This window comes from Morone saxatilis, unplaced genomic scaffold (assembly GCF_004916995.1).
Source record: "Morone saxatilis isolate NCDOM2014 unplaced genomic scaffold, NCSU_SB_2.0 Contig16, whole genome shotgun sequence".
NCBI lineage: Eukaryota > Metazoa > Chordata > Actinopteri > Moronidae > Morone > Morone saxatilis.
The window spans coordinates 494386-508366 of NW_023339718.1; the positions used below are offsets into that span (position 1 = coordinate 494386).

Sequence of the window (13981 nt, forward strand, 5' to 3'; positions counted from 1 at the left end):
GTAAAAAAAAAAAAAAAAATTACATCACACAAAGTGAAATGTCAGTGAAAACGTAATTTATTTTAACTAAAATCTACACAATAGAATGATTCCCTTTTTTTATTATTAAACATACACAGCATTATTATTGAAGAACTCAATAAATACAACTGGAAATATCTGAATAACTTAATGAAGATAAATTAAAAAAATAAGACTAACCTTAGCATGTAATAAATACCATCATGATCCATTTAGATATACATAAAAGCCGTCCAATAAAATAAAAACATTAGTCTTCTCTTCAGAAAATAGGCAATGAAATTGGAATTGACAGACAACAGGGTCATAAATATTGTATGATATATATTAATTTGCCAGAATTTAATTTCGATTGTCTGGCTTATAAAAACAAATATATATTATCAGTGCACATACTTAGACTCTATCAGTGATCTTCATTACAACATTTCTTTAGGTGAAGAAAATAAATGGCTTTGTGTGCAATGTCTGTGAGTTTGAACCATAGAGGGAGGAGAGGAGAGATGTTTTTCATTTTCAGTAGAAAACTCTCAGTTCCTCCAGATCGGGATTGATATTCTGCGTGCATAACTGTCACCTGAAGAACTTGTCAATGGTGTTGCGAGGACCGAGGCCTTTAGCCTTTTTAGAAGGAGGAGAGGAAGGCGAGTCCCGTCTGAAAGCCATGAAATCAACACAAACAAAACACAAACAATTTAATTTCAATTCAAATTCAAATGTCCCTTGTTGACATTCGTAAATTGTAAATTCATACGCTATATATGTCAACCCAACATTTTGTGCTGCAGCAATCTGTGTTCAAGCTGTCTCACCTTTTGGTTTTGCCTTTGCTTACTTGCGGTGGCAGGAAACGCCCTCCGTCTGCCAACAGAAACAGACACTCGTGAACATGGACGAGAAAAAAACATTCCATCGTTATCTCTTCTCTGACAAAAAATGACATCCACTGAGGAGGAACACAATTGCAGCACCTCTTCAGGGATATAAAGAGTGCAATTTCCGAGACAGGCTTGTTTAAGAGAAAACCAGGGTGCAGTTCATTGTAGGAAATGAATAGGTGAGAAAGTGATTTAGCCATTTCCAAGACCAGGGCAAAGGAAGCCCCATGGGCTGAAATGAGATGTCTTTTCTCTGTAGGAATCGATATAAACTTCTCACACAATGTCACTGTCAGTAAATAACAAGGTCATAGGCCATCGACATCCTCCCAAATAGACATTCTTTCTGTTAACTCCAAAGATGTCATATAGCCACAGTTTATAGACATTATTAACAGGATTGTATCTGCTATCAGCAGAAATAGATACATTCCCCGACTTTAGAGCCTTGTAGGAAACACTGACAGACAAAGTACACAAGGAACAAAATGAATAATTAAAGCAGCTATTATCAATATTTTATAATAACTTGGATATCAAATAACAAAGTAAAAACAAATGTGACAATGTGAAAGAGGTCGCTCATAGTGATGAATCTACAGAGCATTATCACCCAAATGAGTTTCACGCATTGTTTAGTAGGTGTTAGAATGCATCTTTTAATGTTTTGGTTCACTCTCCACAGCTTCATTTTTGACTTGCCAAGGCAGGCAGCTGTTTTCAGCCAAAAAACTTCTAAAAACCCACTGTACACTACCTGCTCAGCACCTAACAGCAGACACACAGTGCGGACTCTAGCTGGTGAACACAGTGGAGCAATTAGCAGCTAAAGAGCCAGATATTTAGATCAGGAATTGGTAGAGACCAAAAACATATAAAGGGAGAGGGAATATTGGACTTTCATTCATTATGTGGCTCTGTGTAAATAAGCAACTCATGAACCTCATTTAATACACTCACCTATGGCCTTGCTATTTGTAACAGAAGGTAGATTTATGGAAGATGATGTCTGTCCCCCCAGTTCATGTAGGACCTCCTGGTTCAGGCAGAGGTCAACGTGGTGGTTGAAGATAATGAGGTCATCGCTGTCCTGGGTCAGCTGACATATTGGGCAGATGAGGACGGACCCTTTATCATTACATGACTGAGGCTGTTGCGAGGTCACGGTTTGGTTGTGTCCATTGATCAAATGATCGTTTTTCAAGCTGCGCTGATCTTCCTGAGTTCTGTTCGACGTTGAATCTTCTTCAACCTCACACTGCACTGCTCTTAATTCCACCACTTCACATTCTTTATGGTCATTCTCTAGGTCCAAATCTGACTCTGTGTCAGAAACGGTGTATTGGTTTGGCTTACTAGAGGCATCACTGAGACACTGGTCTATATGTCTGTTGAAGACATTTAAATTGGTCGTCTCCACCTGCCTGAAACACACCGGACAGGTGAGGCGCTCTGACACTGCGCTGCCACAGCCTGACGTGGATGCTTTGGCCTCTACATGGGAAACAAAGTCATTTTCTGAGCGATCTGAGGCTGTACAGTTGTCATGAGCTTTTGTTGATGACACTACTCCATTTTGAGCATAAGTGCCTGTGGAAGTAATCTCAGAAGCATTCTCCCCATGTCCTTCCTCTTCTGTGTTTGCATTCACCGCCTGGAGTTGCAGTCTTTTGGCATGAGCCCTTTGGAAGAAAGACTGTTGGGGTTCCTCGCCAGTCTGGCTCCTCTCTAACCCCCTCTGTTTACTCCACCTGGGAACCTCCTCTTGTCTCTGACACTTCTCCACTGGGGGAAAACAGGTAATCTTTTGATGGGTTCCTTGGGAGCCACCAGAATCCGTCTTGCCGGTCTGAAGAAACCCAATGATGCTCTTCTGTAGGGGCTTTTTATCATCCGAAGTGACAAAGGCAGAGATTCTAACACCTACGAGCAAAAAACTAATTATCTGGAGAAGACTTCAAAATGAATGACAACTGTATTATTATTTCCACATGCAGCGTGTCACAGATCATTTAGATTTATTTCAAGTTAGTTGTATTAATTGGTATGTCAGTTACATTGCTATATCTAATTACCCATGAGCCTCAGTCTGAGTGGCTGGGGGCTTTCATTGTCTCTTTCTGTTTTCAGTAAGTCCTTAGCAACAGCAAAGATCTCATCCACTGTAGCAACAGCATACGGCAGCGTCAGCGCTCTGGTTTTCACCTCAAAGTTCACGTTCTTGAGCTTCAGTGTAACTGTTTTACCCTTCGGGAAGATAAAACACAAAATAGAGATTTGAATTCATATAAGGAAACACATCATTTATGTCTGCCCTTAATTATAAGCATAATCAATGATTCTGAATGGAAGGGCTACAAATAGAAAAGAGGTGGAAATCTAGGTAATCTGTCGTATCACTGATTGATTTGTCAGAATGCTTTTTGTGAAAAACGCGCCACAAAGCGCTTTCATAGTAATGTGATCATCTCCCAGGGAGACATTTCCAAGGCTGATAGTAGCCCCTGCTGTCTCCTTAATGGCCCTCCATTTCCTCCAGCTATCAAGGCCACATCGGGACCCAGGCAGGGGGGTGATGGTCGTGCCAAGCCATCCCGTCCTTTCTCTATCGATTCGTAAAGGAATGAACAGGTTGAGGTAATTGTATGAGATTCGGTTTGGAGTCAGGGTGATTCTAAAAAGAATAAGATGGTATTTTTGTGGTGTATTCCATTTCTGTTCAAACATCCCCAGTGATTGCTTTATTTCGCTTCTCTTTGCTCAGTCTAAGACAATCACTTGTGTTTTAAGGCAAGATTCATCCAAGCAATGTCAGAGCAGTAATAGAATGGAAACTATGAATATACAATATAACCTCATGTATGGTTGATGTAACCAGGACAAATGTGTGTTTAAGACAATGTGTTCGTCCATAAGATAAGCACAGAGGTATGTTCAACAAATAAACCCTCATTCACTACCTTCAGAGATTCTTTCTTCATGTCCTGTGCTAAGTCTTCACAGAGCTCCCTGCATAAAGACAACTGCTCCTCAGCTTCACTCAGTTCTTTAAATGTCCTGTAAGGATTAAGTGCCAGAAAAGAGTGGGACAGAGAGGAAATTAAAGAGAGTTAGGAGGATGGACACCAAAGAAATCAATTCAACTACCGGTATGTCAGTGCCTATTTATGTGTCGTTAAAACCATACCTTTCTGTGCTCATGCTTTTTCTTTCTTCATGCCTGTATAAAAAGCAAACACAGTGATAATTATCTCCTCTCTCTGAACTGGACTGTTTCAGTTGAGTTTCATTAAACAGACAGTGAGGTACCTAGGTATATATGTAGAGCCCAGACCCAGGGAAACCTGCAGGAAATGATGCCAGGCTGTCTCTGAAAACAACAACGACAGCAGCGCCATCTGCTGACCAAGATGAGAACAGCTACTGATGCCCAGAGCGTTTAGCATTTTGTCACTCACTTTCCCTATGCCAGAAACCTGAAAGGATACACAAACACATTTTTACTGTCTTTAAATATTGATATAGATTTTCTTTCAACCACCTTCCCCTGTCTGCAGCACATCATTAGTCACTTTACACCATATCTGTCAGCCTTTAATAATACAAAAACTCAGGATTACATTCTAACATCTTTCCATAATCATACACCACAAGGCTCTGTTTATGTTTTAGTTTGAGCAATGTGTACTGTACTTTGCGAACTGGGAGATTCTGGACAAAGTCCATCACCGCCTCTCTAGTGGAAGGGAGTCTGTATTGGCCGTTGGGCTTGTTCTTGTCACTGCACACCTTGGCAAGCATCGTGTTTGGAGCAATTCCTAGAAGAGTGAATAGCATTATTGAATAGTGTGTTTGTAAATGAACGGCTGGTAAAACATATTGTGGATCATAATTCTAAACAAAATGTGCAGGAAAGACTGCAGACTTTTATTATAATGAATGAATTACACTTAAAGTGGTGTTGCCTGTCACCTCATATTTTTTACATTTTGTTTTTGTTCAGAAAGTAGGGAGGAGAAAAAAAATCTCTGCTAGGATGCAGTCAGACCTGGTTCATGAGCAAGAGGAATCAACTTAGTGGAGTATATGCTATAATTCTCCTGTGAAACTCAAATTAAGAAGTAAAATATTTGACAATAGCAAGACATAAATCAGACAAAAAAGGATAGTGTTTTTTTAATAATGTGAGTGTTTTTTCCCTCACCTGCACTGGCAGTCAGCATGGTCTTCTGCTCAATGCGGAAGCGCATCTCTCTCACAGCCTCCTCAACAGACTTCCCAAATACCTCAAACACACCACCAGCGGCACTGACACCTTCAGAGCCCGGCAAGCAGGGAGAGGAGCTTGGGCTGTCCTCAAACAGGACCGGAGAGAGGTCTTTCATCTCTGGCTCCTGGGGAAGCTCAATCTGCTCTTCACCTTTACAGAAAAGAAATGATTTCACACAATAATCAGACGGATTCCTAGTGTATGGAACAGAAATGTTTCCTGTCATGTTGTCATGACAGTCTATAGTAAAAGAGTCCAAAGTTGCACAGAATAACACAGAGTAATCATTCTATATTACGCTATAATTAAGTCCTGCCTGTAGAGGTGCTGCTGGCACGGAAGCGATGTGTACGTGAGGAATCTGGCCAGCTCTGCCTCTGTTGCAGGTGGTCTGTAAAATCCAGATAGGCTTCATCCAGGCTCATTGGCTGGAAGTGAGGGTCATAGTCTGCAAAAATCTCCCGGATCTAACAGAAAAATACAAATTCATGAGCAACTGTTGAAGCAAAACTTTGCATTGCATTTGTTTTAATGTGAATTTATTTCTTTGTGTGTTTTGCCATCACACTTACCTCATTGCTCACAGCTCGGTATTTATCAAAGTTGGTTGGAACAATAACTAAGCTGGGGCAGAGTTTCTTTGCAATGAAGCCAGGCATGGCAGCTCGGACCCCATACTTCCTGGCATGGTAGTTAGATGTTGACTGAAAAGGAAAGGGTGAGATCTAAATAAAACACTTTACTAACAGAGGCATTCTGGATTTCAGATACAAAACTCTTGTTTGAACACTAAATTTATTTTGAATGCATCCATATAATGTTGGAACTGGTTTAAATATCCGCGATTTCTAATAGTACAGCAATGTACTGTGAAATGAATTTGTAATTTCAAGTGTTTGTCAATATATATTATTTGCAAAAGTATAAAGACTTATTCCAACACTGTAATTTAAGAAACTGTAGTATTGCTGCATTATACTATGAGAATCATGGTTAAGACAATCCCAATAATGTGCTATGTAATGAATAGTTTAAACATACTACTTCTACCCTGGTTTGCTTGTGTCTAAATGTTATGTATCTTTCATGTACAGTATAGTACAGTAGCATTAATTATCTAAGACATTACTTTCATAACTGCTCACCAGCATGCTCATGGATCCTACAGCCATGGGTTTGTCCTTCAGCTCAGGACAGTCTCTCATCTCCACAGCAGCGTAGAAAGCATCCATGTCCACATGTACGATCACACGGCTTAGATCACGACTTCTCTCCAGCTCAGCGGTCATCCTCTCCACCTGTAAGGAGAGATTGGAGCGCTTAAGTAGAATGATATTTGGATATGTAGCTTTTTTTATTTAATAGTATGTTTGTCTGCATGTGCGTTTTTGTTAGTGACCTAAAAAAAAAAAAAGAAACCAACGGCAGTTCCATCCATAGCATGTCTTACCTGAGCTTGTGCTTTCTTTAACTGTTGGTCAGTGATCTGTGCCTTTTGTAACATCATTTTCTCAATTCGCTGGTTCACCTGCTGCTCTCTCTTCAGCTCATTCTCATAAAACCTAGACCCCTGCAGGGAAAAGACAGGGATACTAAAGATTTTAGAAGTTACAGATTCTGTACCAAGGCTATAATGAAAAATCTATCTATTTTTAGGACTTTTCGTGTCATTGCACTGGGGATGTGAGCCTTTTCACACGAGGCTGGACACAGTGGATCTTACATTTCATATAGTCCACCACACACTATAGATCTTTAAGATTATTTTGACACAGGAGAGAACATGTGGCAGATGACTGCAGTGAGTATTAATGGTGTCTCATACAGGACTAATTATTTGAGTTGTAGTATCTACCTTGGATGACTCCATGATGATCTTGTTGATCTTGTCCCTGTCAACACCCTCCATACCAGCCTTGTTGTCATTGAGGGCCATTCTGGAGAGGAAGCCCTCTGCTTTAGTGGATGCAGCCTCATTCTCCATCCTGAAGAACGGATCGGAGAACCGTCGTTTGTTGTTGTTGTTGTTGTTGTTTTTTGGCAGTAAAGTCCAATTTATGACGACCTCCACTCTTTTAAAGTTTGTTAATAAACCTGCAACATGTCGTCGCTATGTCTCCCATTATGTGTGCGTCTCTTCAAGCTAGATAAACGCACAGGAACAGTGACACTGAATCAAACCCTGCTCAGCTGTCTAACGCTCAGACATGTTTTGAAAACAGTGACGACGATGACGGTTTTGGCGGCACTTCCGCATACATGCGTCATCGCCGGAATGGGCGGGACTAAATTGCCTCTTTAAATAAATAAATACAATAAAGGAGATTTTAAATATAAATTACTGAATAGGTATTTGCGATCACATTGCACCAAAAATCTTTAATGGATTATTTTTTTTATCCCCTGTCAAATACGCCAAATCTAATAGAATAAANNTATTATAATTAACTAAAATAAAAATTAATTAATTAATTATAATAAAAATAGACAGGAAATGTCTTTAATTTTTATCTTTCTCAGTTTGGTCAGGAGGAGTCATTGGTGGATAATATGAGAGTGGGATGTCTACATGACTGTGAGTCAATGTGTTTGTGTTGTAAATTATTATTATATATACTGTCAATGATTGTAATACCTAATCTAAACTAAATCTTGAAAGCTATTAAGTTTAGATAGAAAAACAGGAAACTGTATGACAGCAGCCCCACGTGGTAATAAAGTCACAGCATATGTTTATTATTACAATTACCTTATTTTACACAACTTAAAAAGTTATATTTGTAGTTTAAAAAAAACTAGATACTATAATAAGTGTCATGTAAAGCTGAATATGATGATATTATTATTATTATTATGAAGTATATATTATATATTTATTTTATTTGACCCTCACGATGAACCTGAGAAACCTCCTTTTATATTTTATGCTGTAATAATATGTGGTATTGCCTCATATGAAGTGGACGGCGGCGTTATTGTGTCTAAAGTACACGATATATAGAAAGTAGTCTACAGAAGAAGATTAAGAGACAAAGGTAATTTTGAAAGTAACCTTTGTCCTAGTTTGAAGCATGTATATCTAGGATTTACATCAGCTACACAATCAGATAATACTAAAGAACATCTCAAAGAATAAAACTCGTTGATAAATTCCCTCAGTAAACAGAATGGATAAAAATTTGTTTTAACCCAAAAAACACCTTTATTGCAATGCAGCCCTTTTTGTGTCAATGCAAAATCCCGAGCAGGGTTCGCCAAAATAAAACTCTTCTTTCCGTTCGGTATTTTTAAACGGAGTGTGCTTTAAACCCGTGTGCAGTGCAGACCCCACATTTCTAGATACAAAATATATTCAAGGGACGGAATCACAAAACCACCCCCCCACTATCCCTTTGCTACGACTGCAATCTCTATCTATCTCAGTCATCATATTATATACACATATTATTATTATATTATTATAAATATTATTAATATTATCATTATATACTGTTATTATTATATACTGTTATTAACAATAACACTACCATCATGTCATCAGTACTATTACCACCATCTTGCAACTACAACTCTTTGCACCTTACCTTCCTATTTATCTTTTTTATCTTTCCTATCTAAGTATTTTATTCTATTGTTGTATTTTATTCTATTGTATTTTAATGTACCTGGCTGCTATGACGACCCAATTTCTTCAAAGTCTATCTATCTATCTATCTATCTATCTATCTATCTATCTATATTATATTATTATTATTATTATTATATATTATATACTGTGCAACCTTTTGCCCATGTGCAACTGCTGCTAGTATTTGTGTTATTGTGTTATCTGTTGTGGTTTTTTACTGTTTTTCTCTGTACAGGTATATATATTATATTATTATTTATATTTCATACTGTTCTTTTACTGTCTTATACTTTTTCCTATCCACTTTGCCTGCTGATAAGATTGCGAATTTCCCCATTGTGGGACAATAGAAAGGTATCTTATATGATTTTCTTCCCTTTTAAATTGATTTTATTTTGAAAGCAAACGTGTACGGCTTCCGGTGCCGCCGTTACTGCGTTAACTTGACGCCGCTCTCTATAAGATACAGTACAGCCGACCTGAATGAAGACGAGCTAGTCGTCAGTCCGCCGCTACCGCTAACTAAACTGCGGAACTACAGCAGTGATACAGCCCGGTGCTCGTCATTTGTAGCTTGAAGTTGGGGGTACAGCGTTTACACGAAGGCCTCTTTATCGATCAGTCGCTGCTGAGTAGCTTGTTGGCTGCAGCTAAGGCAGATAACCGGACCACTCACCAAGTTTCTTCGGTAGTTGCGTCGTTTGACGGCTAACGCTAACTAGCTAGTCTCATTGGTATTCGACGTCAGTTTCAAAACAAAGCCCGCACAAAAACCGAGAAGTTGAGACTCAGCTGTCACCTCCAGAGTAGCTTGCTGCAAGACGAGCTAGCCAGGTTTTACGTCTGTCAGCCGAGCGAAGATAAAGTCCGCCGTTCAGCTGATGTTTAATAAACCCAGTTAATGTCTAATTAACGTTATTTCGCTGAGGTTGAAGCTAAGTTAGAGAAGCTGTCAGCAGGTTTGAACTGATCCAGTCCGGCAGCTAAGCGTTAAGATACTGTCGATACAATTTTTAAGTTCAAGTTTTGTTTTTTTTTTCTGCTGAAGCTTGGATTTTAAATGTCCGAAAAGAGTTCATCGTCCGGTTCGGATGAGGATGTGGACCCGGAATCCGGACAGCCTGTGGAGCTCGGAGGCGTTTTAAGCAAGGTAAAGTAAACCAAGGGAGACTGTCACAAATGTTTCATCCTGCACATATTACTTCTATCATTGCACACTACTGGTTTAAAAAGCCATGTGAACTTGAGTAACGAGCTGTAAAAGTTAAATCAACCACTGCGTACACATCGTTTTAGGCAAAGGGTGCAGCTGACCGATTGTTTTGTACCTCTCGTGTGTTTACAGTGGACTAATTACATCCACGGATGGCAGGATCGATGGGTCGTGTTGAAAAACAATACTCTGAGCTACTACAAGTCGGAGGATGAACGGGAATACGGCTGCAGGGGGTCTCTGTGCCTCAGCAAGGCTGTTATCACAGTAAGTATTTACCATGGTACGAGGAAGGAACATCACTCTGCTGCTGTCCTTGTCTGTTGCATTAATAAGCACCGGGAGCTGAGCACCTGTTCAGTATTTCAGGGAGTAACCATGAAAGGCCTAATTTTCTGCATCAGTGCTCTGGGTCTAGAGTTACCTCTGGCGCAGGTTTCAATGTTTTGATCCCGTCTTTCCCTGTCATTAGCATGGAGTTGAACTTTAATTCCTTCAATCCACGGTCCTCAAGGATACGGAGGTAAACATTAACTAGTAATGAGGCTGTTATTAAGATTACAGGTAAGGCGGTGGTCTGTATTTTAGCAGACCTATACATTCTTGCTCCAGGAGTCATTCGAGAAAACTCTCATACATCTCCGACTGTTGTTAGTTATTGCGCAGGCGATTTAAAATTCCTGTTCCCTACAGCAGTGTAAGCTTTGACCACATACTGTAGAAACGGGACCTGTATTATTCTCCCTATGCAGGCCTCCTGTTGGTAAGATAAGCGGAAATCCCACACCCTGGTTAAATATTCACTGTTCTCTCTGAGCATACCGCCACCAAGTACAGAGGCCAAACAAATGGTTTCACTGTGATTTGTTCAATCGGATTATATGACTCAAAACAGGATTAAAACCACAACATGACAGGTTACGGTTAGTTTCCACTTTTGAGAGTGGTCATTTGTGTGAGCATTACGCCAATTCCTGTGTTTGTACAGACCTGAATGGAACTCCACAAGACATTCAGTGTGTTTTGTAATTGTGTTATATTAGGGTAAGTAAGAGTGTGCACAGTTTTATTACACATGCTCTCACTAATAATGAATGTAGTATGACCCACACTGTCTCTTCTTACTGCCTCTCCCTTCTTCTGGAATATCTATAAGTCCAGTGCTTCCTAAGGAGACTGAGCACTGAGGAATGCAGCTACGACGAGTCTCTGCTCTCCTTGTCTAACATCGGTCTGTTACACACCAGACTGTCCTCAGACGGAAGCAAAATGTGCAGGAAATGTTACTGTGTGAAAATTCCTATCGTAGGCCCAGGTCCATTATCAAAAGCTCACATCAGTTCAAGCTTTTGTCTTTACGTTCGTGTGTTCCTGTCAGTTGTATACAGTTCTGTGCGGAGCCGATTCATTTAAATAATATTAAACATATTTATTGTTTTAATTAAAATACAAACATGCATGCGCACACGCTAGTTTAAAGATGGAGAAGAAGTCTTAGATGTCTTTTCTGAGAACTATCAGTGTTCGACTGATAACCTCTTCTTTCCTAACACTGAAGATGCCACAGTCCAATACACAGAAAAAAGCCAGTGCAGCATGGATGTTCAGTAGTGCTTACGTAAGGGGAAGGAGATTGTTCCAGGCAGAATGAAAGAGGTATAAACTGGATTGTAAAGCAGAGGTTTATGGGCCGTGTCTGATACAGCACAGTAAGATAGACTGGATTTCTCTAACCAGTAATGGCAACATGGCTGGATGCACCAGGGGTTACAATTGCATGACCCTTCTTATTGTGGACTTCTGAAACTGGAGGGCATTTCACCTGTTTCTGAGAGGAAACCTTTGCCCTGAGGTTGTTGGTGACTGTAATAGAATAGGCTCAGAGAAAACCTCACACCTGTCAGCATCCCGTATATGCAACCCGTAATACTAGTGTTAACTTTTAAAGGCAATGTTGCATAAAGTAACGCACAGTTGGTGTTCAGAGTCGGAGTGTATGTCGCTGTTGTCAGTGGCAGCAAATAAACCAGCACATGAGCGTCATTCAGCAAATCTAATTAAACTTGGGCAACATGAGGTTATGTCAGCTGATAGAGCAGCTGTAGACTTGGTTGCTGCCACTGAGGAGAAAAACGGAGAGGAGATTCAAGTCGACTGTGTCTCATTTCTTATTAGGAACATTTGCAGAGCAGATCTCTGAGCTGAATGCCGTGGTCAAATTCCAATCTCAGAGGAAACAGAATTCTTTGGTGCACGTGTTTGGGTGCCTAAGGCTGTTAGTGGTTGGAGCTGGGTGGGGTGCATTGTAGAACGGGGGAGTGAAATAGTTGAAAGGTCTGGCCCAATAGTAGAAGGAAAAGTTATGATGACCCAGGTTCAGGCGAAGACATGCTGAAAGAAGCTTTTTTTTGCACAGCTTTGCTGCGGTCGTTTAGGGTTTTGCTTGCAGACATAAGACATCAGTTTCTAATTAAAATTCCTGTTTATTGTGTGGCAGAGGCTTTTCTGTGACTGATGGAATCCATGTGTGTCCAGAATGTGTCATCCCTACTGAGCCAGTGTCAAAAACACAAACTACCGTAGAAGCGTTAAAGCAGTATTTTTGCTCAGATTCCTCTCTGATTTTTAATGAATTAGAGGAAAATGTTTCATTGATTTCTTTTTTTTTTGTATTTCAGTATTCAAATACAGATCATGGCAGTATTTCCTGATGTGACTCATGCACTTTGCCTGGTAACTATTCATGAGCCCTCTTCTCTCTCCGTGCAGCCTCATGAGTTTGACGAGTGTCGTTTTGACATCAGCGTGAATGACAGTGTTTGGTACCTCAGAGCTGAAGATCCCGAGCACAGACTCCAGTGGATTGAGTCTATAGAGCTGCACAAGGTGAGTGGAGCAGATTATTTTCCTACAACCTATATTTCTGTTTCTGTTTTTTTCCCCCCGCTTGCTTCTTTTTGCACTTTTGTTGGCTTGTCATACAGACTGTATTATTCATGGGAGTTTTTCCTACCTGCAAGCAAGTCAGTGGTATTACCGTTATAGTTTAATTAACACTACAGATGCTCAGTGTGCCTGAATGCAGTTCCTGTTGTGTTCAGGGACTTTTTTCATTTGCTTGGTGTTTGTCAAGAGTCAAAACAAATTTTCTTATTACCATATCTTCTCAGTTCCTTAGGCCATAATAAATATTTGATTGTTTTTTGGAGTGCTAAATCACCCACTGAAACTATTATTTAGCTGCATTATTCACATTATTCTAGTATTCAGGTTCAATTGAGGGTCAGTGTGCTTTTCAGAACAGACAGGGAGTTATCTGTTTTGTTCAGTGAGCTGGGTGTGGCAGGACAGGGATTCAGACACACACAGACACACACACAGCCTTCCCCCCTGGGAATGTGAGGAATCTAAGGAGTGAGGTGTTGAGATGGGGGGTATCCCCTGTCATCGGATACAAGACAGCTTCAGTGACATCTAGTTAATGATGCATAGTAATGGTTTCTCAACATTAAGTTTGTAAAACACTTTAGATGTCTTGTCATGGCTTACAAAATAAGTGCTGTGCAACATATAATGGCATAATCTATCCAAAACAGATAGCTACACTTTACTGAATTTGTATTAATATGCCCTAAATATTAAACTATGAACTGTTTAGTTGTATTGGTGTAATTGATTTGCTTATACAGTGTTCAGAATTTTCCATAGACGGTACATAAACTTGAGTAATATCAATCAGTGTGTGTTTGTACTGTGACAGTGGGTGAATTACTTATTGCGTGTTATTCAAGATTCAAGAACTTTATTTGCCATTTGTGCTTGCTCAGAGAGTCAAAGTGTAAAAAGACACACAAGAACGACACATGCATCTATAAAACATACACTTCTCTAGAAAATAAAAAAGTGCATAAGACCCTATATAGAAGAGAAAGTGAGAGCATTATAAAATTGCACAAAACCCTATATAGAAG

At 39.7% G+C, this 13981-nt stretch overlaps 2 protein-coding genes across 3 annotated transcripts in view; one reads left to right on the forward strand and one right to left on the reverse strand.

Annotated features, from left to right (window-relative positions):
- Window positions 1-39: 39 nt before the first annotated feature.
- Window positions 40-7385, reverse strand: polk (polymerase (DNA directed) kappa). The gene is made up of 14 exons (XM_035659235.1): window positions 7025-7385; window positions 6620-6739; window positions 6315-6467; window positions 5742-5873; window positions 5486-5636; window positions 5104-5319; window positions 4593-4717; window positions 4209-4375; window positions 4087-4119; window positions 3860-3956; window positions 2975-3146; window positions 1860-2822; window positions 834-882; window positions 40-676 (listed from the first exon to the last, which is right to left on the reverse strand). Exons 1-14 carry the CDS (start codon window positions 7151-7153, stop codon window positions 595-597), a joined length of 2589 nt encoding a protein of 862 aa, XP_035515128.1. The 5' UTR covers window positions 7154-7385; the 3' UTR covers window positions 40-594.
- A 1855-nt stretch (window positions 7386-9240) lies between these two features.
- LOC118326087 (ceramide transfer protein-like) overlaps window positions 9241-13981 on the forward strand; it is a 20099-nt gene continuing 15358 nt past the window's right edge. Inside the window, exons 1-3 of one of the 2 annotated variants that reach the window (XM_035658990.1) lie at window positions 9241-9947; window positions 10143-10277; window positions 12780-12896. In XM_035658990.1, coding sequence (XP_035514883.1) covers window positions 9858-9947; window positions 10143-10277; window positions 12780-12896 — 342 coding nt within the window. In that variant the 5' untranslated portion in view covers window positions 9241-9857. The remainder of the gene's footprint in view (window positions 9948-10142; window positions 10278-12779; window positions 12897-13981) is intronic. The other variant, XM_035658991.1, reaches the window with a different exon arrangement.

Coding starts and splice junctions, on each gene's coding strand:
- polk (XM_035659235.1), bottom strand. CDS start 7,153: ATGGAGAATGAGGCTGCATCCACTAAAGCAGAGGGCTTCCTCTCCAGA. Junction 6,740..7,024: donor TCATCATGGAGTCATCCAAG/GTAGATACTACA, acceptor TTTTCCCTGCAG/GGGTCTAGGTTTTATGAGAA. Junction 4,376..4,592: donor AGAATCTCCCAGTTCGCAAA/GTACAGTACACA, acceptor GTATCCTTTCAG/GTTTCTGGCATAGGGAAAGT.